The sequence below is a fragment of the Hibiscus syriacus genome, unplaced genomic scaffold, assembly GCF_006381635.1.
Source record: "Hibiscus syriacus cultivar Baekdansim isolate YM2019G1 unplaced genomic scaffold, ASM638163v2 tig00112813_pilon, whole genome shotgun sequence".
NCBI classification, from domain to species: Eukaryota; Viridiplantae; Streptophyta; class Magnoliopsida; order Malvales; family Malvaceae; genus Hibiscus; species Hibiscus syriacus.
Genome location: NW_024063407.1, coordinates 13,791 through 40,012, shown reverse-complemented (window position 1 = coordinate 40,012; position 26,222 = coordinate 13,791). Strand labels below are relative to the sequence as shown.

Genomic DNA, 26,222 nt, shown 5'->3' with positions numbered 1-26,222 from the left:
TTAATTATAACAATCACAAAACAAAATTAGAATATATTCACTTCAATTTATAAAAGGGCATTTCCTATAAATCTAGAGTTCTTCAAATCTCACCCTACCTCCTCATACTCCACAAGAACGACAACTGCAATATTTCATAGGTACATAGTCAGTGATTACTATTTATTCTGCGCATCATCGTTTTGTTCATCTTCATTTCTGAACATAGCAAGCACATAATGACATAAACAATCAAGTGAATAAAATCATTTAATGCATTCAAACTCGAGAAAAATGACATGCTAATGTAATGGGAATTAAACTGGCATTGGTTCCCCTTACAGAATTTAAACAGAAATCTATCTTGTTCAAATTCCATACAATCTAATGCTTTAGTATGATGGATACCACTCCCATAGGGTAACCTGGTTTACCAGTTTCTATTTGCTCATGTCTGCCTTTCGTGCTTCAATTTTGAGAAAACCTCAACTCAGCCAAGTAAAAGTTTATGAAATAACAAATATTTGATGACTGTAGGATATACTGTGATCTTACCAGCTATGACATTCATCACACATAATTCTCCAATTGCAACCTATATTTAACTGACTGAAACAGTAAATAGCAGGTGCCTAATGTTAGCTAAACGCTTCTTGGATAGAGTTGGAGGCAGCTGCTATGCAAAAAATAGCACAATCCCTATTTGCTCCCAAAATGAATTGAAAAATATTTAAATTGAAACCAGTTTCACTTCAAGTAATAAGGCTTTATCTGTTAAGAATACTCAAAGATGGAAATTAACAGAGATAGAAGCCCAGGGAATTCATTCATTTCATGCTTGAAAGCCACGTTACATCTGAATTTATATCAGCCTTCACTGTGCATACGTACAACAGTAGAACAAGCAATAAACAGTAAAGGTAAATGTGGCTGCATAAGGTTTGATTGCTATCTTTGTTCTAATATTATATTTTCTAGGGTTATCACTAGTAACACTAATATATGGCTATAAAGCAATCAAACACACAAAATTTCCCAAAACAACTGAGAGAGCAAAAACCCTTTTTCACTTATTTCCAGAGGTCATGCGGAGGATTTTCTTTATAAAAAAGTTCTAAAAAGAATCAGGCTCACCTTGAGCAGAAGATGAAGACGGTTTTCGCACTAAAATGTCTGTTAAGGTACCCTCCGTTGGCGGTGTCGTCAGTATAGGAGATGTCAATAATTCGCCCAGAAAAAAGGATGAAGAAAGAATAGGAAAACATTTAAATTTCTTAATTTTATGGGTGGAAAGTATTATAAAAAAGTTTAAGGAATAAAGCCTACAATTCTAAGGGTTTTGAGCTTCTCTAAAATGGGAACGACTGTTTCCGGTCGCCGAGAAATATTGGTGATTCCATCGGCTGGACTCTTCATTCATTGACAATAATCAATGTTGATTCAACAATTAAGATATGATTAAACAGAATCCAGCTCTTGAGCTTGCAAAGTGTACAGAGAAATCGGAAACTTACCGGTGAAGATGCTGAGAGAACATATTCGGAGGCGCCCGCTGCTGCAAGCTCAATATGACAAAAAGAAGAAAACAGAGGATCTACAACGGTTCATCTTCGGGATTTATAGTGTTCTTTCCAGCAATGTTTCTTCACAATTTTTCACTTGTACATAAATGGGTTAATGGGACAAGTGCACCGAAAAGGAATAATTTCGCTGAATTAGTATTATTTGCGTTGATTACATAATTGTTGATTCATGATGCGGTAGTTTTAGATGGTTTATTTTCTTTTTATTTGAGTGAAAAATTATATTTAATAGGTTTTTGATCAATGATAGATAAAAGAAATGATAGAATTACATACGGTCTAATATTATTTAGTTAATCAGATCTAAAATGTAATAAAAAGAGTTTAGGAAGTAGTCCCTTCTCTTTTTCTTGGTTGAGGATTTTATAATGTTCTCTAATGTTGATATTAGATCCAAGATAATAATAATAATTACTCATAGATTAATAGATTGAATGTATTGATCGTTTGACAAGAGATTTAGTTCTATAGATTATATGAATCCATCTGAAATCTTGTCAAGAGAATAATAATTGATTAGTGAATACGAAACTCCAAAAAAATAATAACAAATCAAAAAATATAAATCTCAAGAGACTTCGAGAAAATCTGAAAATCTCAATGTCTGATAAAATAAATAAATGACTATATAATGTAAACTCCATAAAAAATACGAAAAAGATACATCAATTGATAAAAATATTATTTTATGTCAACATAAGAAATTTATTTTCCAACTTAGTTTTCATTCATTGTCCAAGAGAGTTAAAGAAATTAAAACAAATCAAAGGACATCATACATATATATATATATATATATATATATATATATATATATATGATTGGGTTGACAAACCAATGTGTGTGGGGCAATCTTTAATACAAGAGTGATAATGACAGAGACGGAGCTCCCTTATGCTAAGGGAGTGTGGCTAATGGTAAAATTTATATATTTAACATAATTTTAGTTTAATAATATTTTGGTTCATGTAAAAATAAATATTTAAATTTAAAAATATAAAAATTTATTAAATATTTAATCAAGTAGGGGTGGAATTAAAAAATGATAAGTCTTTGTTCTCAAATTTTTGTCTAATTATAATTTAAGTCATTGTAAGTTTAAATATTAGACAAATTAGAAGTTGTCTTTTGAGTTTTTAGTTTTGATTTTTTTAAAATTTAAGCTGAATACAAGGTAATATTTGTATAAAGACTTTCAACTATTTGACAATGAACTCTTATACCCCTACATACGTGCTTGAACTCGAGACTTCAAGTATAATAGTAATCCCTTAATTACTAAGATCGCTTGGTTTATGCTGAATTTTAAGTTTAAAAACCTAATAAATTTTTATATTTTTCTTAAGTAGTATAATATTTCGGCCGATGTCAATATTTAATTATTGCTCCGCCTGGATAATGGTATACATCAGCAATCCTGTTGAGCATTCCCACTTCATTAATATGAAATGTTTCTTTACATAAAAACATGGTGCGTCAACAAACTTGATTAATATTGATCTGCTTTCATGATTTTTACGACCAGCTCGGGGATCAAGCCATGTCTTTCTCTATTTCACATGATGAAAAGTGAATGAGATCACCATAGCGTTCAACTCCTAAGAATGTGTGAAGATTATTATTTTGGCCAAGCCTTCAAAGTTTCAAACAAAGTTTTATCGATACATACATCATTGTACAGAACCTGTTCTGTCATTTCAGTAGGAAAAAGAAAAAGAGGAAAGATTTTACCCCTTTTTATCTTATTTTTCACGTTGAAATTTCAAGGTTTGTGATTGGTTACAGCTTAAAATGCTCTTTATTCTGATCTTCATCGACATTCTACCTTATCTTTTGTATGTAAAAAGTTCATCAAACATGGGATCTGGTTTTGCTTTATTAGTGTGCTATGATTAAGCATCATTGTTCTTCGAAAAAGTTTGCCTTGTTTTTGGTCAACCGTTACATTAATTGCTGATTATAGTGAAAAAGGTACTTAATTATCTCTTAATTATAATGTAGGAAGTGATTATTTTAAGAAAATTAATGTATTAGTTGTTCTTGTTTATGGGTTCTGGTTTTATTGCTGTGTGGCACTAAGAGGACATGGGGATGGAAAGGCTAGCTAGCCATGAAACATATGGTCAAAGGAAAACATAAATTCTAAGGCATGCCCCGACAGGAGCCACGTTGCCCAGCGCATTCTAGACGAACCATGGCCCCACTAATACCACACCCAAATCCGACCAGCCTCTCATTCTATGTTTTGTTTAACGGAGATTCCATTGGTCTTATATTATGTTTGGTTGCCGAGAAAATCAAGTTAAAGATGAGTACAATGACTGGTTTCCATTAGAGAGAGTTTCTTCACTCATTTCACAACCATAATTTTCTTTTTTACAAAAATATGTCTCGTTATGCATCAAATATTTATAATTAATACTAAGCGATAAAAACTTTCTTTATCGTCTTCTTTTCTTTTTCATCTCATTTCATTTATCTAACATGCATATTCCAACATCACAATCTGAACTCGAACTCAGTAACTCCTTCAAGTTGTTCCCTTCTTCTCTACTCCTTTGCAACAACAGCAACGCCATGTCCGAGTTACTACAATTATTAGCATCAAAGCTTGAGATCGAGGCAGCTCCATGTTGATCACCGTTGTTATATCTATCTTCATGACTCAGTTGTGAAGCAACAAACCTATCAAGGGTTCTCCAATCAGTCACTTTCTTGATGTTGTTGTTGTTGCACATTCTTTTCTGACCTTCTTCTTCTTCATAGTTATTATTATTATTATTCTCAGATACGATAGATATCGAGCTTGGCTTATTCATTAATAGCAGAGAAGGGCTCTCTAGCTGAGGAAGCTCTATAAATTGATCAGAGTAAACAAATTTGTTCAAATTATCTGCCTCTGTCGTCTCTTGCTTGCACAAAGGTAAAAAAATGGGGGGTTGCCTCGACATGTATTCCATTGGATCAACCACCGAGCTGACACCACTTGGTTCGTCGTAGAAGTAGATCGAGTCCCACCCGCCACCAATGCTCTTGGCTTGTCCACCGGTGGTTCTTTTCTTAAAAGCTCGACAAACCACCCATCCTTCCTCCTGCAAAATTTAAAAAGATACATGAAATTGAAAACTGAAAGCTCATGATATTAGTACTAATAACTTTTTTGACTTTTTTTTGGTGGAAGTCTTCTTTCTATACGTCTATGTTGACATATCAGTATAAATGGTCTTTCCATGGATAGCAAAAAGGAGTGATTCCTTTCATCATATAAATTCTATATAGTGGGGCATATTCAACTTTAGCTATATGGATTTATATTCAATATTATTGATAATGTAAAAATTATACTCCCTCTGTCCATTTTTATTGTACATTGTTAATATTTTTACGTAGTTTTAAGAAAATACTTTATGTAAGAGATGTGTTATAAAAAAATAAAATGCCAATTTTATCCTTGAAAAGTTAAGCTTTATTTTGTTGGGAAACTAAAAAAAAAGTAGAAAGGAAACCGTGTTTAATAAAAGTTGTAGGTTTTTTAAAAGGACAATTTAAGTGGAATAATTTTAAAATACAAAAGGGACATTTTATATGGGATAGAGGGAGTATATTTTTAAAAGATCAAATGATATAATGTGCAAGTATAATTATGATTTGAAATATTAGGTTAGATATGTTGGACGACTGTGACGATAATACTAATACATTTCTCACTTTATTCAATAGCAAGTGTTGAAAAAGAGAGGGACGACAATATAGAAAGTGATAAACTGATAATCAAGGGGAAAAAGTGAAGTAAATCTTATGTGCTTGCCTGAGGAGGTCCGTTGTCGGGTTCAAGCCTGTATTCATGCATGATCCAGTCAGTTTTCAGACCATTGGGAGCTCTTCCTTTGTAGAAAACAAGAGTCTTCCTCATACCGATGAGCTTCGATGTATTATTGTACACCGCCTTGTCTCTCCCCGTTGCTTTCCAGAAACCAGCCATGGTTGCTCGGTTGGTCCTTGACCCCGTCGGATACTTCTTATCCTTGTGGCTGAAGAAATACCACTCTTTCTCCTCCTCGTATCCGATCCGGCATCTAGCTGCTCATATTTATATATAAACACACATAATATCATATATATATAAAGTTTAGGGTTAACATGCATCCAAATCTAGGGTTATTAGATTCTCGTGCAAATGTTAAACCATAATCCAAAAGAAAAAGGAAAAGAACCTTGAAGATCCCAGGGTTCGATCCTGTAGAGATCGATGTCTCTAATAACATCGAGATCGATCTTCTGTGAAGCGACCTTCTTCCTCAGATAATAGCCAACAAGCTCTTCGTCAGTGGGGTGGAACCGGAATCCTGGTGGGACACTTGACTCCATCATAACTGTTGTTGCTGCATCAAATTCACCACTCTTTTATAACTTCATCATCTCTAAATCATAACCAATAAAAACTTACAAAGAAGAAAAAGGGGAAAAAAAGGGTTGAAGAAAATGATATTGTAAACACAAATTGAAGGGTCAGTTGTGACAGGTAGAGGTTTGAGCTAATGATGTTGTCTAGTGTTGGGTGACTGTGGAAATGATAGCTTCTAGGACGGAGTTTCCATCACTAAACTTATAACAATTACTAAACAAAAAATTACTTTTTTTCTTTCAAAGAATATGTAAATAATTAATCAAAGAAATTAAACACATTTGATCTGTTACTCTACGACGTACAATAAGTTGAAGAATGGGAAAAAAGAACAAGGTAGACGACGACTCTAGCTAGCTAGCTATAACAATTAAGCACGCCTCGTTTCAAAAAACAAACAAAACGAGAAAAAGTTATGTTTGATCGGATCAAAGCCTTACAAAGAGTAAGAGATAATAACTATAAAGAGAGAAAAGAATGAAGCACTTGCAGGGTCCTTGTCTCATTGCAAGTGAAAATGAACACTGTCAACTTTGTCACTTTGTCGAGAATTTCCATAGCATTCCCCACACTGACACTACTAGGTTTTGCTCAAGCAGGGAAATGAAAGAAACCCCATCTCCAATGAAGTGTTGGAATATGCAAATGAAAGCCAAACAAACAAGCGGCTGATGTAAAACTTGTATAAGAAGTTGACACGAGACGACAGCGCTAGAGAATTAAACCATGCATATATAGTGTTGATTTTCCATGAAAACTCAAAAGCTTACCTGGAAAAACTATTGTTGTGGAGTTAAATTATTCGTGTTGGGGAATTTAGAATGAAGAGATGAAGAAGGAGAAGAAGATATGAAGAGGGAGAGGCATTAAAGAATAGAGAGACGAACGTGAAAGATAGAGAGATAAAACAGAATATAAAAGGAGAGGGGCAGGACCGCTCGATTGCGCATGGTTCATGGCTGTCCCCAGGTACTATCGTCTTCCTACACAGATTACTTTTACCCATTATTTTTATTTTAGTTATCATATGAAAAGTAATTAAAATATAGTATATAACAGCACATCAAATATAGTATATATTTAAAATCTTACATTTTATAGAGAAATCAAATCTTTATTTTATAAATTTTTATACTTATATGATTGAATTCGTAAAAAGTTAAATTAAGGTGTTAAATTTGCATAATTAGATTAATTATAGTTTTTTATATATTAACAAATTTTAATGCTTATTATTTATGATTAAAGTTTCTTATGTTTTATCTTTCTTTTGGAGGAGAACCACTGTGAAACGTTTCTGTTAATTTTCCCTTCTTATTCATTGTATAAACTTACACGTATGCACTAACTATAATATTTTCTTTAATATGCTATTTATTTTTCATTGGGGGTAGGGATGGCAAACGGGCGGGTCGGGTGCGGATACCCCCTCCCCCATCCCTATACTTCCCTAATATTTTTCAATTCACCACCCGCCCACCACCTATGATGGGTACAAATTTTCAAATTCACACCCGCCCACGCGGGTACATTCTCAAATCCATCCCCACACCCACTACCCACTAGCGACGTACCCGTTTAGACCCGCCTGACAGCAAACTTAAGTTATACATAAGCAACAAACATAAAAAAACATGTCCATTAAGAAACATAATAAAATAATCCAAGGATTATCTAAGTTAAGTGTTAATATAGATCTTAAAATACATAAAACACCATAATAAATGACATAATTAAAGTCTAGAAACATAAATGACAAACACATAATGTTTTTTGTTCTTTGGCACAACATTCTAAAATTTCAGGCAATATTTGTGACATATAATACTCCAGTATTACAATCATCATTCTCTATTTCCTCCAACTGAGAGCGCTCCAATTTAAATTCACTACTACCTACATATATAATAGAAAGTAAAACTAATATAAGTTAGTAACTAAACTTTAATAAGATAATTAAGCACAATTTGACAACTAATATAAACTAAATAATAATATTATCTTTAATATCGGCCAACCAATTTTGAGTATACATTAATGCTTCAATCGTCTCCAGAAGTAGTCGACTACGATAAGGACCAATTACTCTTCCACCTATACTGAATGCAGATTTTGATGGGACAATGGAGACAGGAATGCCCAAAATATCCTTTGTTATTTGTTGGAGAGTTGGATAAATTACATGTTATATCTTATACAATATTAGAATTTATAAATTAGTCTCTAAAATTACACCTAAATTTATAATAGTCCAAAATTTAATGGATATTTAGCTGGGCCGGCGGATGCGGGGCGAGTAATGTCTTAAACCCATTACCCGCCCACCACCCGCGTCGGGTACCACTTTCTAAATCCACACCCGCCCACTACCCGCTAAAATTATACCCATCCCCGCCCCAATTGGAGCGAATGCGGTGCGGAATCCACGAAACTGTACCCGTTTGCCATCCCTATTGGGGGGAATAAAGATAAAAACAACCTATGTTACATTATATATAATATTTTATGTCTTAATTAATTCATTAATTTTTTGTATTTATAAATTATAAAAGAAATAAATATATAATTAAAACCTTGAACTCTTGTGACTGACTAATCCTAAGATTAAATTAGCAATATAACTTCTATAAATTAATAATTTTTGATAATTTAATTATTTTAATAAATTAATAAGATAATAAGTTTTGAAATACTCTTGTATAGATTATGGTCACTTCAATATTATAAATTAATAATTCTATAAAATTACAAATATAATTAGTACAACTTAGTAAAATATGATACTATTGTTGTTTGCTTCTTAAAATTTAAATTTAGTTGTGTTTCATCTCTAACTTTCCTTACTGCATCCAAAAGTTTTGTGTTGTGTTCTCATATTGCAACAAAATATTGTGAAGAGTTGTTGCCACTATGAGTGCTTCATTCTCCGTTGTTAGTTACAAACGCATTGTATCATCTTCAGTTTCATCCTCAATAAGATTTTCAATAACACTAGCTACAATTTCTTCTAAACTTTAGACCTATAAACATGTATCATTTTCACTCGAGTAATCCAATAGGTGATTTACATTCATTTTGTTGTGCTATCCAAGGCCATTAATCATTGTATCAAGCTCATGAATGTCTTCTTCATCTTTATTTAAATTCATTTTGACTACTTTATCCTGCGATTTACATTGTTGAAAATAATTTGCTATTGTCTCTTGCTGAACATTTATCATCCAAGTTGAGACTGTAAGATTGATGACGTATAAAACATTAATCTTTTTTGGATCAGATTCTCCCAACTCATAGCTCTTTGATACCCTACGATAAAATCTCATGTGCTAGTGCATATTGAAAGTTCTTATTACCTCTGCATCACATGTTGGGATTTTTTATGTCATGTTAGGTGACAAAAAAAAACAACTCAACATTATGTAGCCCTTAATATTTTTTCTATGGGCTGGATAATTATCTACCACCAATAAAATCCGTCTACCACGTATATTTTGGTATGCCAAATGAACATATTCATCAAAAAGAACACTAGTTATTCATGCTATTGTGTTGGAACGATATTGACAATTCAAGTTGTTCATGTTAACATTTTTGAAGCAACGTGACTTTACGTACTTTCCAATAACCCATAAAGAACATTTTTCAAAGCCATCCTCATTGAAACAAATAACAATTGTAAGTCTTTCATTGTTTTGTTTTCTTCCTTCAAGTTGTTCTGTTGCAAGAGAGTGATCAATTTGCAACCTGTAAAATAAATCAATTTCATCCATATTAAAAACATTGTTCATAGGATATTGGTTTATTTTTCTCCTTATAGCCACCAATTTGTTCTACATGTCCTCTATGTTAACAGAACCAATATCTCCAAAACAAAGAAATGACTTGATACTATATATTAGCTTAAACTTCTCAAGTCAACCTTCAGAAAATTTGTGCAACTTAGGAGGTTGTTGAGGGTATAGAAGTTTTATCGTCTCTCTTACTTTCTCCAAAATTAGTTCTCTAGACATGTTTACACATTCTTGGTATCGGAAAAACCACTCGTAAAGAACATTCTTCATTTCTGGATATTTTGCATTTTTGTGTCGCTTGATATCCATTTTTTTTCTAAGTTAGCCGAAAGATACTCAAATAATCGCTTGAGTGTGTTTGATATTGAACCTAAACTAGCTTTCAGATGAAAATGTTCATCAATCCACTATTACAAATCTTTTTGAGTGCATGTGGGGTGATCTCTCTTATACTCACTTAGTGATTTATGTATTTGATGTGTCATGGTTGATTTTTGGACACCGTTTAGATGTGAAGCTATGATTGATTGGTTTTGATTTAGATTAACTAATTAGGAATGCTTGATGTTATTTATATAGTGGTTGGTTTCCTTACCATATATGAACTTGCATAAAGTTTTAACTAATATTACGTACTACAATGAATTTTATTTTTTAGGAGTATGAATTATATTTAATTAATCATATTGTATATAAACATAATTTAATTAGTCAATAAATCTAAATGTTTTATTCATGAAGAATAATGTAAGTTTGTTGAATAGAAAAATGTTTTTTTAAATTCATAAATTCATAAATTATAAATTAATCAATTAATTAATATTTCTTTAAATTAATAAAATAACGTGATCTCGATATTGTTAATTTATGAAGATTTTACTTAATGTATATCTTCATTTTTTTTTTTTGCTATAAAGTTCCCCAACTTTGCGGTCCTATAAAACCTTAACTTGTCGTAATATTCTCGCGACAAATAAAGTAATTTTCCTTTCGTTTTCGTTTCTAAACTTTTTGATACACCTGCCACGTTGGCATCCATCACGGCAACATCGGCCACGTATTGCCGCCGAAGGACCGTCAGTTCACCTTGTCCATTCTTTCCCGCACCGTTGTCAGCTCTGAGCCTTCCTGCTTTCTTCTAATTTACCGGAAAAAGTTCCTTTTCAGTTTCCAATTCCTGACCGGAGACAACAACACAAAGTGTGAACCGAGGTTCTTGATTCACGGAAGGTATAACCCAAAAGAAGGGCGTGACTTCATTAGGCTTCAAATGATTTACCGCCATGTATTGTGGAGAAGGGATATTATATGATATAAAAAAAAAACAAAAGTTGGTTGAAGAAAATATTGGAATCCACGTGGCGGAGAATGGTTGGATGTTTGAGATTGTTCTTTACGTAGAAGATAAACAAAAGGAAAAGACAAAACTCAACTACTGAAGACCCCTTCTGATTTCAGTTTCAGCTTATTATTGTCATGTTAAATAATCGGTCACAAATAAAATATAGTCATCCGATTGATTTTCGGATAAATTGTACCAATGATTATTAATATTTAGATTAAACTTTTTAATTTTTAGAATTTGAAACTTATATTATAATTATTAACGTTATTAATTTATAATAAAATATTTACTTGACATTATTAATAATAAATTAATTTATAATTTAACCTCTATTCTATTGCTAAAACTTCAATTTGGTCATTTAAACCTAAATCCGATGAAGCCCATGTCCAAGATTACCCTCTTCCTCTTCCTTTTTTTCACTTGTACAAATCCAAAGCAGACAAAGGCTACCTGACCCCAACTCCATAGCCGCCTCAATTCCACTACATCCTCGTCATGAACCGCATTGGTTTTCTCAAAGTGACCGACCTCTGCCACGATTGGCCCAACGGTAGAAACTTCAACATAAGTCTTTATTAATCGAAAAATAAATATATCTATAATATTTCAATAAAAATGTTATAATTAGATAACTAAATTTAATAATTATTCATAATCTAAAGCCGTAAATCCAGCTCTTTTCAGTGCATAATTCATATCTAAAACTTGTTCAAAAACTAGAACTCAAATCTGAATGCTAAAACTTTGAAGCAACAGCAGCAATCAGTGGGCTAGACATGCCACCAGAATGGTCAAGCTAGCTGTCCTGCTTGATTATTGATACTATGTTGTTATCATGAAAAATAGTGCTTAGGGTAACTAGCTAATTAAACAAAATGTAAGACATCAAAAACCAAAATGATCCAAGTTTTTATCATTGTAATTCCAACGTATGCGAGAAAAATAAGGAATTTGAGTTGTTTATGTTGATTATTTTAAACAGAGTATGAAGTAATTTTATCAACTTTATATAATGATTAGTAAGTAATCCGAAATCAAACATGTGGAATTTATATTAATAATTAGTAGCTTGTAATCATAAAATAATTGTGGCTATAAGAGTTGGCGTAACCAGCAAAAGAAGATCCGTTGAGGTCCATCTTAACCCTTTTAGAAATCGACCACCCTCCAAACCCTGATGTCTCTTTCCTTTCTTAATCAAAGAACTGCACCTTACCCTTCCAAGTACGTCTGTTTAATTTATTGAAAAAATAAAATAAAGAAAAGAACCAATGGTTTTAACCTAACTCTTGAACAACACTCATATATAACTCAATGCTCTTCGCTTTTCCACTCTTTATTCTAAGGTGTGAAACTGAAGCTTTATTTCATGGGGATGGGGGCATCCACCATGATTGCTTTGCACCTCTTTTATATACATACATACATACATACATATATATATATATATATATATTCATTTAGGTTTTCTGGATTGGTGGTGGTGTTGAAGGTGATGGAACTATATATTCGTTTAGGGTTTGAGAGGCACATGTCGTACCTTTTATTATTTGTCAGATGTTCATTGGTTGGCCTGTAATTCATTTCCAAATGGACAGATGCAGCAGGGAGATATTACATTCCAGAGAATGATTTGATCTGGATTGTAATATATGCCATATTTCTCAGAACAGGTGGAACTCTAGAATATGGGGCCATTGACTTGGGGAAGAAATAGAATAATAGCTGCCATGATGGTCACAGGTGAGAGAGCTCAAGGAGTCCTGGAAAGCAGATGGTGCGTGTGGTTTTACAATGCGAATTGGCCACTGCTTCTGGGGTTTAAGTATATAGTGGGTCCAATACACATCGATTGCAACGCGTATATGAATTGACTACTTACATCTCTCTTGCTTTGCTTTTTCGTTACGGAGACAAAACTGGTTTTTGGTTCCTCATTTTACTTCAAATTCGACCATTTGATTGCATACAATCTTTTTTGTCAAAAAAAGTCTTCTTCTAGTTGCCCCCTTTATTCCATTTTAACAAGCCTGCTAAGACCTCCGACTATAGGGATTCTTGGAGTACGTATTGAGTGTCGGCACCGATGATTGTTTTACAGTTGAATTCTTAGAGACTAAATCACAAAACACGGTTATGATGTGACAAAAGGGAATTCGATCCCGTGTCTAACGAGAACGCAATTAAAAAAGCACACCCAAATATGATTAATTATTAGAATTTTGGTTCTTAAATTTTATTTTGCAGAATAAAAAAATTATAAAAAAGAGTTTGGATGTTAAGGCTCTCAAATGGAAGTTTACCATTGATTTCGATAAGGGTGTAGGGACATAGTCCCGTGGCATGAATCTTACCGCACATTTAATTTGTACATAAACATATTTGTTTTGTTAGCTTTTAGGTAAGAATTCATATTAATGAAGATTCGTTATAATATTTGATTTCTTTCTAATCAAGTAATTAAATAATAAGGATTAGGGTTATGTGAAGATAAAAACTTAGAATATGTGACAAGATTTATAGCCACAAATCCTTACAAATTCAATATTATAATAAAATTTTCTTGTTGCATATGATTTTTTAAAGATATTTCACGTGATATTCTTGTTTTTAATCTTATTTGTCGCTATTTATCCAATTATCATAACATTAATATTACGTCCATTATAGATATGATCAAAGATATGTCATGAGAAAGTTTTGTTTTGCATTCCACTATTGTCTTTCAAACGCTATAAGAGTAAAATGACTCATGACAAGAAGCTTATGGATGGCAAAATTAAATTATTAAACTAAGATGGCATGTCCGCATTACTCACTATTAGCTATAAATAGTTCACCATCGATGAAATTCTTTGGGGTTGTTTCTTTTTTGCCAACTCAAATGGGGCTTCTTTGATGAAAAAAAATACATGATTTCACCTCGAAGTGAACATGTGGTTCCTCCATGGATTATGTTCGAAAACGAATTACATTCTCGCTCAAAGTAAGTTGAGCTTAATCATCACCGGGCCAACTTCATTATAACAATTTGTTCCATAAGTACGATCGATGAACCCCGAGTGTTAAAGGTCCAGTTTTTTTTGTTGTTGTGACGAACAAGATTTACTGAATACAATGATGAAAGTTGATGGTAGTGGTGTAAAAAAAAAGACTTCATTTTTACCCTAAACTGAATCACAAATGCACCAGATGTGATGCATTAATTTGTGCACGTTTGACTCTGAATATCCATTAGAAGTTGGAGTTGGTAGAGACGAAGTACTGTTGCCTTTTTCTTCCATCATTTGCATATGAGGTGTTAGCAAAGTGATCACAGCATTATAAGCAAAAACAAAAACAGGTGTGAGAAGTGGATCGATCCATTAGGGATTAATTTTTGTCTATAAAATATAAGTACAGATTTCTTCAATTGAATTGAAAAAAATATACTTGTGGGTGAAATCAAAAGACTCGGTGTATGTCTTTGTCAAAATGTTAAGCAAATCTATGGGTGCGTCAATGTGTAGATCCTTTTTCAGATAAGGTCCAATCAGATTGTTGTTGTATTGTACCGGGATGAACTCTAGTGCCGCTTTGACTCAAGCGATTCCAACAACGGCCTAGCCGGGAAGTCGGATATAATCTATGTACAAAAGTGGTATATATATACGATGCATTGCTATTCGTTGAAAAAATGATATAATAAAGATTATGTAATACATAAAAAAGATTGTTTAACGTGATATGCTTAATGTATGTTATCCTGGAAAAAACTTGAACTAGGCTTTTGATACTGCATCTGTATCCTTCAATTTACGGTTAAAAGACAGCCCGTCTTTAAACTATATTTTTCTTGCAGGTGTAAGCAGTGCATGTCGGGGTCTATAATTTTAACGTCTATAGTTTTTCACTGTGCCACGTGAGGAATCCAGGGTGCACCACCCCCAATAGTTTCGCATTTGGCGCCAAACACCCCCATGTGGATCCCCAACGGTTGTTGTCTCCCTTCGAACATCATTGAAACTGAGCTTTTGTCCCTGTTAGTTTCATTGACTTCCACTCTCAATAGACACCAAATGTAGTAGAAAAGAACAAAAAGTAACAAACTCGAAATGGAATGCAAGAACAACTAGAATTAACTCAACAACAATAGTTTCACCCTACTCATATGGTTACAAAAATTCACGAGACAGGAAAAATTGAAAAAAAGGCATCGGGTATGGAGTTGTTTATGCTGGTGAAGGTTGAGACGAAGGAATATCAGGGCTGACACGACAACCTTCGAGCATGAACACGATATCCGGTATGGTTGGTCGATCTAGAGGATCTGGAGCTGTGCAAAGTAACCCAACTTTGACTCCTAGGAGAAACTCTTCCCATTCTGATGATTCAGGGTCAAGCTCGAGTAACCCTGGTTCTAAAAGTTCAGTGATTTGGCCTCTTTGAAGCTGTTTCTTGACCCATTTGACAATGTCTTCATCTTGTGTGAACATAACTGGTCTCTTTCCGGTGAATAGCTCAAGTAGGACAATGCCGAAGCTATAAACATCGGATTCTTTGGTGGTTTCCCCTGTTAGAACTGCTTCTGGGGATACATAACCCAACGTGCCAACCGATGCTGACGTGGAAGTTTCTGATAGGGTTGCGATCATGAGACGTTCCAAGCCGAAATCCGACAAATGTGCTTCGAAATCAGCATCGAATAGGACGTTTTGGGGCTTTACATCTCCATGAACAATGTTGGATGTGTGTAGAAAGGCTAAACCACGGGCTATGCCCAGGGCGATTAGGTGGCGCATTGGCCAATTGAGGACATGACCATCTTGGTGGGATGCTTCTTGGAGGAGTGTTGCTAGGTTGCCATTAGGCATGTAATCGTGTACTAGGAGCCTTAAGTCCGGCGGTCCTGCGTAATAGCCTCGAAGAACTGTTAAGTTCCGGTGCTTCACTTTGCCTACAAATTCGGCTTCTTTCCTGAATATGTTTTCAGCAAGTGAACCATTTGGTAGACGGCGGATAGAGAGCACCATTCCGTCATTGTAACAAGCCTTGAAAACTAACCCGAACCGTGTTCTGCTAAGCACATTCTCTTCAGCAAACTGCTGAGTTGCTTCGATTGTTTCTGCCACGGTGATCTTGTCATTGAACATAACAAGCTTTGGGCCTCCATTTTCTGAGCTACTACGGCCTCCACTTGCTCCCGAACTATCCCTCGGTGGGCTACGTTTCTTGTTCTCGGCAGTTTCTTTGAGCTTCTTACGCCATCTGAATAGGCTAAAGACATAACAGCAACAACATAATGACAAGAAACAAGCAGCGCATGCTACCGCAACCATCAAAAGAATCAATCGTTTCCTCCTGTACTTTTCGGCTACATCCTCACACTTTCGATGCAATGGTCTTCCACATAGCTCTCGATTATCCGCAAATGCTGATGCATTGTTGAATCTGGAGCCCAGAGTTACTGGAATCTCTCCTACTAGGTCATTTCTCGAGACATTTAAGTAGACCAATCCAGAAATAAGACCGAGACTAGAAGGAATCTCTCCACTCAAGTTATTTGAAGAAAGATCTAGCATCGTAAGATCGAATAGCCGGGACAGAGAATCCGGTATGCTTCCAGAGAGCTGATTACCATCTAGTAACAAAGCTGTCATTGATGAGCCTTTGGAGATGTCCACTGGAATTCCTCCAGTTAAGTTGTTACCACCCAAATCTAGCACATTCAACCTCGAAAGACGAGAGAGATCAGCAGGAATTTGACCTATCAAAGAATTTGATCTGAGCTCGAGAACTTCAAGCTCAGTACAGTTTCCTAGCTCTGGTGGGATCACCCCAGTTACGTGATTATTAGACAATGAAAGAACAACCAGTGAACGAAGAAATCCGAAAGTTTCTGGTAATTGACCGGATAATGAATTGGAACTAAGATTCACATATTGCAAGCTCATCAAGCTACTCAAACCTTCGGGAACATCCCCAGATAACATATTTTCCTGCAACGCAATGACTTGTAGATTAGGTAAACCTGAGAGTTCAAATGGCAACTCACCAGAGAGGTTCTGCTTGCTTAAATCAAGAGTAGTTAGCTTGAACAAATTGCCCAAACTTTCCGGTATCTTACCATAAAACCCGTTAGCACTCAAATTCAGAACAGCAACCTGACTCAAGTTCCCGATACTTACTGGAATCTTTCCGGAAAACTTGTTTCCACTCAAGTCCAACGTACTCAAATTGCTCAAACTCATTATCTCATCTGATATGCTTCCACTCAAGTTGTTACGTCCCAAATTCAAGGTTTCAAGCTGAGTAAGATTCCCAAGATTCCGTGGAATAGAACCGGAAAATAGATTACCCCCAAGGGAGAGCACTTTCAAACCAATCATGCCACCTAAAAAACCAGGAATTTCACCAGAGAGTCGATTTCCTTCGAGATCAAGAGCATGTAACGAACCACATTGCTTAATCTCAATAGGAACAACCCCAGTTAATGAATTATTAACCAGTTTCAGCTCCTCCAATCTATGCAAATTCCCTATTTCAACTGGAATCTCACCTGATAAAAAATTCCCAGAAATATCCAACATTGTTAACGATGTTAAACGCGTTAACCATAAAGGAAAAACCCATCAAACTCATTCCAGGAAAGATCCAAAGCCTGTAAAACACTATAGCATTTCCCTGACTCAGGACCAGCAACATTCTCGAATACATTAAACCCCAACTGAAGAATCCGAATGGAAGGCGGATAAACAGTAACATTACAGAACAATGTAATCGGCACCGTTCCGGAGAGCTTGTTATGAGCAAGTGAAACGACTTGGAGTTTAGGAAGAGCTCCAATGGCTGCTGGGATAACCCCACCAAGTGCATTGGCATCGGCACTGAAATGAATCAGTGAAGTGCAGTTGGCTAAAGCTGAAGGTAAAGTCCCTTCCAAAAGATTATAACCAAGCCAAAGATACTGAAGCTGTTGAAGCTCACCAATGCTAGTGGGAATCTCACCAGAGAACTGATTATACGAAAGATTAAGGAATCGCAACTGTGACAAATCAGCAATGCTTCTAGGAATCGATCCGGAAAACGAGTTCGACGAAAGATCAAAATACTGAATATTCCGAGGGAGATCTCCTGGTATTCCGCCGGATAAATGGTTTGAGCTAAATTTAAATTGGTCAACGCAGTGAGATTACTTATCTCGGATGGTAGTGTCCCGGAGAGTGAGTTGGACTGCAAGAAAACAAATCTTAGAAGCTTGCATTGTGAAAGACTTGAAGGTATGCTGCCATTGAATGCGTTGGAGCGGAGGCTGAGCTTGGTGAGGAACTTGAGGTCAGAGAGACGATCAGTGAGTCGACCACCGAGTTGGAGTTCAGGTAGAAGTAGCTCGGTGACACGGTTGTCGGAACAAGTAACTCCACGCCAATCGCATGGAGCAGCAGGTGTTGAAGGATCCCATCCGTTTAAAGCTCCAAGTGGGTCATTAAGATTGAGCTTGAAAGACGTCAATGCTTGGATCTCAGCTTGGTCTGATTCGGCCGGTGATGAAAATGGTAAACAAAGAAGCAAAAAAAGGAAAAATGTGAAACCTTTAGTCATTTGGTTAACATTAACAACAGCAAAGTTTGATTCTTTGGCAACAGAAATGGAGTCGCTTTGAACAAATGGTGTCAAAATTAATGAGAACATAGAGGAAGAAGCAATTGTTACAGTTAAAAAAATGTTGGTTTCGCCATGAAAACAACAGTGTTGAGTTTTTGATAATCTCTGTCTGTCTGTCTTTTGAAAGGGGGAGTGGTGGGGCACAGAAAAAGGGAGGGCTTGGCTGCTCCTTTTAACCTCAGAAGATATGATGGGGCAGAATCATTGAGCCCTGTGTGATCTTGTCTTTGCCCTGTTGTAATCTTTCTTTCTTCCCCCCCCCCTCTTCTTCTACTAGCTTTTTCTTACGTATTTTATGAGAGTAATACTTTTTTTTAACATATGACTGGAATATTATGTTGTACATCGGTAAAAATCAGAAATTGGAATAGAATAGGCTAAAAAACTGTTTTCCCTATATTTTATCTAACTATTGTTAAATTAATCTATTAATAGAAAATCGTAATTTAATTACTTCGATCACCGATTTAATTATTATAACAATACTTTGAAGTCCTTTGAACCTCCTTCACTTTTGACATTTTGGTGTTCCTATACCACTATTTCAAACTTTAAACTTTTCTCTGTTCAGTATTTGGTTCAAAAGTCAAGATGAGAATGGTATTTTTAGGAAAAAGAAAATTGTCATCGCACATTCTTCTCAATTAGGAGAATTGAAGTCAAGAAGCAAGCTGTAAACCCTACCCACCAAACAAAAGGCTAATCACATCAAACACTGTGTGAGTCCCCACCTTGAGTAAATGATGCAAAAGGCAGCCCATTAATTGGGGTTTTGGTGCCAAATTTGATTTGATTTGTGTTTAGGAGGGAGCCTAGTTTAAAAGCCTAATTAATTAGGTTTAGAAAAGCTTAGATGTCAAGCCAAGATAGCATTATGATGTGCTTTTGCTAATCTTGACATGTTGCACTGTCAACACTCCTGCCCTGATAACCTGGAATGGACCCCTCCAAGGAATTGTGTAGCAAAACAAAATTTATTACTAAATTCTCACGCACTATGATAGATTATGCCCTATTAGACGCTAAAAGTATCATTATACATTTTATTAATCTATCATTGATATTCATTTGAGTTCGATTTATATATTTAAGTCTACTCAAACTAGTCATCTTTCTATAACTTGTTACGATATTAGTTTACTGTGCTCAACTACCGAAATCAAATCGAGACGGACATATTCAAGTTGTTGGTGCAATTTCAGGTGGCAGGTGTACCGGATGCAGCCGAGTAAATGACTTGTTCTTTTACCTCCTATGGAATTATGATTTTGTCAGGATTGGAGAAGAATAAGAGGAACGGCGAGAAAATAATGAAGAATAATTGGGAAACGAAGATCGAGGGTTAGGGATTGAGGAAAGAAATTGAGAATTCAAACATATAAGAGGCACGGAATTACTTACAGAGCAGGCCGAGCAAGAGGAAATACTGAAGGAGAAGCCCAAGACAAAAGGCCACCTGTGAAAGAAAAGAAAGAGAAGAATCAAGTAGTTACATAATTGGGACAGCTGACAATTAATGAATGGCATTTATAACTAAATAACTAACAAACTCTGGTGTAAAAAATGCTTATGCAATAAATGATGAATTTTCTTCTCTATCATCTCTCTCTATCGTCTAAATTCTTCTCCTAAATCCTTTCTTTTCTCTCAAGCCATAACAGATTTAAAGAGATTGGCCAGTGGAATGCAGGTAGCACCATTGAAGACTGTACTAATTAAAGCCTTAATCCAATAAATTTTGCAGTGGTGGATCAACGGCCGCACTTAATGAAGAATTGTATGTAAAGATTCCAGCCCATAATGTATACCGTTTTGTTTACCAAAAAGAAAGACCTGGAATGGAATCATCATGGCTGACAACTGACCCTAGTGACATATATATAAAGAGAAGAAAAATAAAGCATAATCTTTGATAAACCTTGAGCAAATTTAAAATGATTTACAAACTCTCGTAGTATACTAACAGCATACTCAGAAAATCCAAAATCGAAGTCCGTAAACAATAACAGATATATATAATATATATATATGAAACATATAAGTGGGGATTATCAAACAGAAGTTTTTGTATGAAACCTATCTTACATAACACCTCTACTATAAGAAAGACAATACAATGCGTTTCAAGCTATAGTTTCTCTTGCTTGATTGTTGTCCTGATGTGAAGTTGAGCCCAAACATTTCCTTAAATGTCTTCTCTGGGTCTACAAAGCCAACCAGCTTTGCAACAATGGCAGCGCTCTCGGCAATGTGATCCATGTCTTTACAGTCGGTCCACAAGCAGTAAGCCAACCGCAACCTCCTGTGTTTCGTGTTCAGCCCGATGCCCCATTTAAGGAAGAGATTCTCTCTTTCTTGAGAGGAGAGTCTCTTGCGCATCTGCTGGCTCAGCATATGCCTTTCACGACGTAGAGCCTTCTCACTGTATACAACATATTCATAGAGATAATTAAGTTGCTTTGGATTAAAAAGGGTATTTATCACCAATACTCCGCAAGTTAACGAGAATAAATCTTATATACCTTGAAGCCGGGTTAAGAACTTTTCCGTTTTGCACCATATGATTACCGTGGGACAATACACTCCTAAGAAATGACAGCCTCCTATGTTCGACCTCCGTGTATATATAATCTTTTGGATCTCCCTTAAATAGCAGAAAAAAGTAGGTCCTGTGGACCAATGACACATTGCAAGCATGCCATAGTTCAATGATCTCTCTTTGAAGCCTCTTGAATTCCGAAGGCCATGCTGAAGGACTTCCACAATTATCTGGTATTGGGTCCAAGCCAACGTCTTTAACATCCTTACCATGTAAAATGGGCTCTGTGACCTGTACCTGTCATGCATGAACAATATCATATTCAGAAGGCTATTCTAAAGCATATCAACAATAGCATATTCAGCATGGATCTCCTGTTTCGATCATGTAGTTAACTTACCGCATGATCAGCAAGTTGCTTCTTATACATTTCTTCTGTTCCTCCCATGGAAGTAGAGAAAACAGTATTATTCTGATCCTCTGGAGTTGGGACATCCGGAGCAATATGATTAATTGCAGCACCACTTGTCAAAGAACTTTGAGATCCATTTTTCGCTATCGGGGCATTAAGCTCATATTCGGTAGCACTTGTTGAAGAACTTTGAGATCCATTTCTAGACAACCCCTCGTTTGGGAGGTCATACTTTAACGCAGGAAGCTTTTTCCGGAAACTATCTGGTCTTCCAGGGAAATCTTTCTCATTCTCCATGGGAGGTGTGCTCTCATTCTTATCTAGCCTTTCAATCCATTCTGAGGTCAAAGCGGTCATCAGACTCGCTTGACAACTTATACTCCTAGTTAATTTCAGGCTTCTACGGCTAGATATTTCTTCTTTTAGCTCCCATAAATATGGTTTTTCAGGAGATGGAAAAGCAATATCTGGATGGTTTCTACTGTTTTTCAAGTGGAATGACAGAGATTCTCGCTTTGATCTATCTTCATTCCCAATATCCATCAATCCTGAAATATCCGTGTTTTCTCTTGGAGAAGACTTATTATAATTTTCATAGTTCTTCGGGCTAGATTCTGACAAATTTGAGTCTGAATATCTATTCATACTTGACCTTCCGGAGTCAATGCAACGAACTTCTTTGCAGGGTGCCTCTGAATTTTCATCAAGTTCACCATTTTCGTCCTGGCGCCGATTACTTCCGACAAAATTTGGAATTTTAGGTGACAGCTGCGGGAAGGAACCGGGATGTGGTATTTTCGATTTGAAGTCAGGAAGCTGGAGGAAGCTCTCTTCAGAACTGCAGCTTTGCCTATCCGAAGGGGTAAAGGACCTATCACCGACATTCATAACAGGTGTAACAATGTTTGAATGTTCACAGTCACACGAATTTTGCACTCGCAGTTTGGGGTAATGAGGATCTGGAGATGCCTGGTGAAGGAGGAGAGAGATTGTTGTTATGGTAAAGTGAACTTAAAAGAGGCATCGAATGATTCAATTATTTAGACATACCCATATTTTCACTGATTTTTCATCTCCGGGACTTTCATCCTTTACCGATTGTCGCAGTTCCTCAACCTCATACCTAGCAAGTTCTCTTTGCTGTATCAGCGTGTTTATCTCTTTCTTCAGCTGCATGAAGCATGTAGGAAAATTGAATAATTCATGGACTAAAATTACCCACCAGCCATTCTAAAATTACTCAATGAGTGATGCAATGCAAATCGAACCTTTTCGATCTCGAGGTCTTTCTCTCTCAGTAATTCAGCAGAATCAGAGGAAGCAGAAGTCGTTCTTGCATTTCTCAGCTCGTTCTCTAGTCTAGCCAATTTCTTTGCAATCGCTTCACTAATGCTTTATCGGATACAACCACATTGACTTGTGCATTGGTAGTCACTTCTTTAGCACAACTTGCAAACAAGAGGGTGTTTCTCGATTGTTCAACATGAGTTCGTGCCGGACTCAGGGTACAAATGATAGCAGTTCTAGCATTGCCTCCTAGGGAAGACTGAAGTATACGGGTCAGTTTTGAATCTCTGAAAGGAATGTGCCCATTTCTTCCCTTGCTGCAGTCAAATGTAAATTTATAAGAAGATATGGTTACAATCACTGCTTTATGCTTGAGGCTCAAGGTGTAATATAAGCATCAAGTAGGGTAACCCTGAGTAAAAGTGAATCCGAATCCGAATTCATAAACATCAGGGACATGCATGAAAAGGAAAAAGGAATGAAAAAACCATGATAAGTATTTTTGTAAGTTTTATGGTACTAGAATCTATTTTTGGCACAATACCAAAGGACAGGAAAGCAATGAAAGTTGCTGGTTTTCCATAAAAGGGATTCTCATTGTTCAGAAAGAAAAAGATTCTCAAAGTGCTACAAACATTAGAACAAGATTTGATAAGCTAACCTCAGCTTACGGATGACAGTTCCGAGTGTCAATAAGCTTCGGTTTATATGGCAACCTTCTTTCAACCTAGCACCAGCTGATAATGTCTGAGATGCACGTTCACTTCCTGCGAGATCAACAAAGTTCTGTAAAAAAAATGGCTGAAAACATCAGTTTCTTTTTCCAATATCTGTTGTCCAATAAAATCAGACTGAAAAGTAGATTTGTTTCGTACCACAGTGGCTGCAAGGGTACTTGGTTTGCCATTGCCTAAAAATTCTCGTGTGGAACTTTCTATTGTCTGATGAGGACATTGGCACATAAATATATATATCAATAAGTAAAACAGAATCTCATATCATTTTAGAGTGAACAGTATTGAAGTGTTGCCATGAAACAGAAAACATACCACTCTCAAAATTTGATGGGATCTAGAGCTTGTTTCATTCAGAGAAGTCTCTCCTATTTGTCTTTGAGCTGCCAACAAGCATCAACACATGCTTAAATACAGTCATGAGCTAGTTAAAGGGAGACTTGTTGAGACAATTTGTTACCTTCACACACCGATAGAAGCTCTTTAAAATGATTCCAGTCCCGCAGTGTTTCTTCTGTGAGTTTCTCAACAACTGTCCCTCTCTATTGAATCAGCTATCGGTTAGTGAGATATTCCGTAAGATAACTACTTCCTAATGAACAAATGATGTAACGTTGTAACTCACTTCTGGATCATCTAGAAGCCTAAGAGGAGTACTGTCTGCACTAAGGAGATCTCTGACGGATTCATTGTAAATTTCCATAGCCGAGAACTTCAGGATAAACTCTCTTTCTTTGTGCTACAGAAAAATACAGTATGTTTTTAGCCAAGGAGAGGGATACAATCGAATAGTATAACCACAAGTGCGCGACAAAAATGTTCCATCTCCATTACCCTTTGTATGTAGTCATAAATATCTGTCATGGCGTACTCGGTGATTCCGGTCATTGTATATGTCTTTCCACTGCTTGTTTGTCCGTAAGCAAAAACACTTGCTGAAAAATAGTTTCATGTTAAGAATTGAAAAAGGAGATCATGAAGTTATGGGGAGTCAACAAAGAGCCTTATGGAGGCATGCAAAAGGAAAGAATAAGATGCACTCACAGTTTATACCACTAACAACTGAAAGAGCAACTTCCTTTGCTCCTGCTTCATACACTTGCTGGTTCGCGCAATCGGAGCTGAAAACTCTGTCTGAAATCAGCAGCACACCCACGAATCGGAAAGAACGAAAAAGAAAAAAAGAACTATGAGAAACGACTCATGTCAACTTCATACATGATGAAATGCCAATAAATTTTCCTATCAAGAATCAAGGTCTTGGTAGTGACAAACTCCCAATTCACCTTAGGCAAGCAACATTCTATACCGGAGATTAAGACATGATATTGTCGGGAAAGCAATCATATTATACATGAACTGAAATCTGATTTCTTACCAAATGTATAGGCAGTTGGGTACATGGATCTCTCGGAAACTGAAAGGCTGTTCCGGTATATGATAGTGTTATCATTGATGCATTCCCAGTCTGATATATCGTGCCTAGCTATTTCCTTCTCACTGAGAGGGCGCAGTCGAACTGAAACGAAAATTCTCTCCTCACAGCTTGCTGGCTCTTGCATTTGCTCATCTCCACCGTCCATCCACATCTCCGAGCTTCTTTCTCCAAAAACGAATGCTTCTTTTTATTTATCTCAGCTCCCTACCACTCATTCTTCTGCATTCAATTTGGCTCATCACAAACTCAAAAGGTTTGACAACGAAGCTCCTATTAGTATGAGGACCACCAAACTTTTAGGAAGTAACAAACATTGCCTGCAATCAACAAACTAATCATGGGTTAGCGCCAAATCTACCCTTCAGTAAATTGTCTCAACCCAGAAACAAAACCGCCCCATGTCTTTATCTGAAATCTTTATTCAGAAACGTCAATGTAAACACAAATAATTGGCCAAAGGGAAACAAAAACCGATCCTTTATCACCGGCTACAATAGTTCTTCAAGTCAACAAGCATACGGCGGGACTATTCAATTTGAGTTTTAATTAATTCAAGATTTTGGACTGTTCTAAGATGGACTCTGTTTACAGACTGTCAAAGTCAGATTCTCACACAGTTTAAAAACATAATCTTTTTGGAATAATCATTAAAAGAAATGAAATTACAATTAAGAAGTTTTTACCTTGGGATCGAAGGGTATTACTATTTTCCAAGGAATGTTTGATATTTTCCCCAGATTTGGATTCGGAACATCTGCAAAATATCAACTTCGTTGTTTCCCTGGGTTTTCTTCTTCTTCCAAATTTAACCTGAAAGAAACAACATAACCCAACCTCATTTTAAACCCAAATTCCAAATGCAGAGAACAATAAGCAGAATTGAATATCCTTTGAGCACGAAAAGAATTACAGGAACAAATTTCAACTAAACTTCAAATTCTTCAGCTTTCAAACTTCGAATTTGAACTCCCATCAGGCTGCATTGAGGGAAACAGAGAGCACAAGAGAAGAAAATTTATGATCTTTAATTCTCTTGAGAGGGAAGTTGGGGTCTTTTAATGC

At 35.9% G+C, this 26,222-nt stretch overlaps 2 protein-coding genes and 1 pseudogene across 3 annotated transcripts; all 3 read right to left on the bottom strand.

The window, feature by feature from the left end:
* Positions 1-3,940: 3,940 nt before the first annotated feature.
* Positions 3,941-6,833, bottom strand: LOC120183825 (NAC domain-containing protein 37-like). Of its 2 annotated transcripts, none has more exons than XM_039188443.1 (4): positions 6,738-6,833; positions 5,777-5,944; positions 5,371-5,642; positions 3,941-4,654 (listed from the first exon to the last, which is right to left on the bottom strand). In XM_039188443.1, the coding sequence occupies exons 2-4, from the start codon at positions 5,931-5,933 to the stop codon at positions 4,034-4,036; spliced, it is 1,050 nt and encodes a 349-aa protein (XP_039044374.1). In that variant the 5' UTR covers positions 5,934-5,944; positions 6,738-6,833; the 3' UTR covers positions 3,941-4,033. The 2 variants fall into 2 exon arrangements, with proteins under 2 accessions (XP_039044374.1, XP_039044373.1); XM_039188442.1 differs by having other exon boundaries at positions 5,777-5,983; positions 6,738-6,819.
* An 8,436-nt stretch (positions 6,834-15,269) lies between these two features.
* LOC120183809 lies at positions 15,270-18,732 on the bottom strand (annotated as a pseudogene).
* Positions 18,733-20,749: 2,017 nt separating this feature from the next.
* Positions 20,750-25,441, bottom strand: LOC120183831 (kinesin-like protein KIN-7H). The gene is given in 14 exon segments (XM_039188450.1): positions 20,750-21,172; positions 21,273-21,586; positions 21,690-22,670; positions 22,752-22,871; positions 22,970-23,073; positions 23,076-23,305; positions 23,650-23,774; positions 23,864-23,929; positions 24,038-24,105; positions 24,183-24,264; positions 24,348-24,461; positions 24,557-24,657; positions 24,767-24,856; positions 25,101-25,441. Coding segments are annotated over 14 exon segments (2,931 nt in total). The 5' UTR covers positions 25,312-25,441; the 3' UTR covers positions 20,750-20,847.
* Between the last annotated feature and the right edge of the window lie 781 nt (positions 25,442-26,222).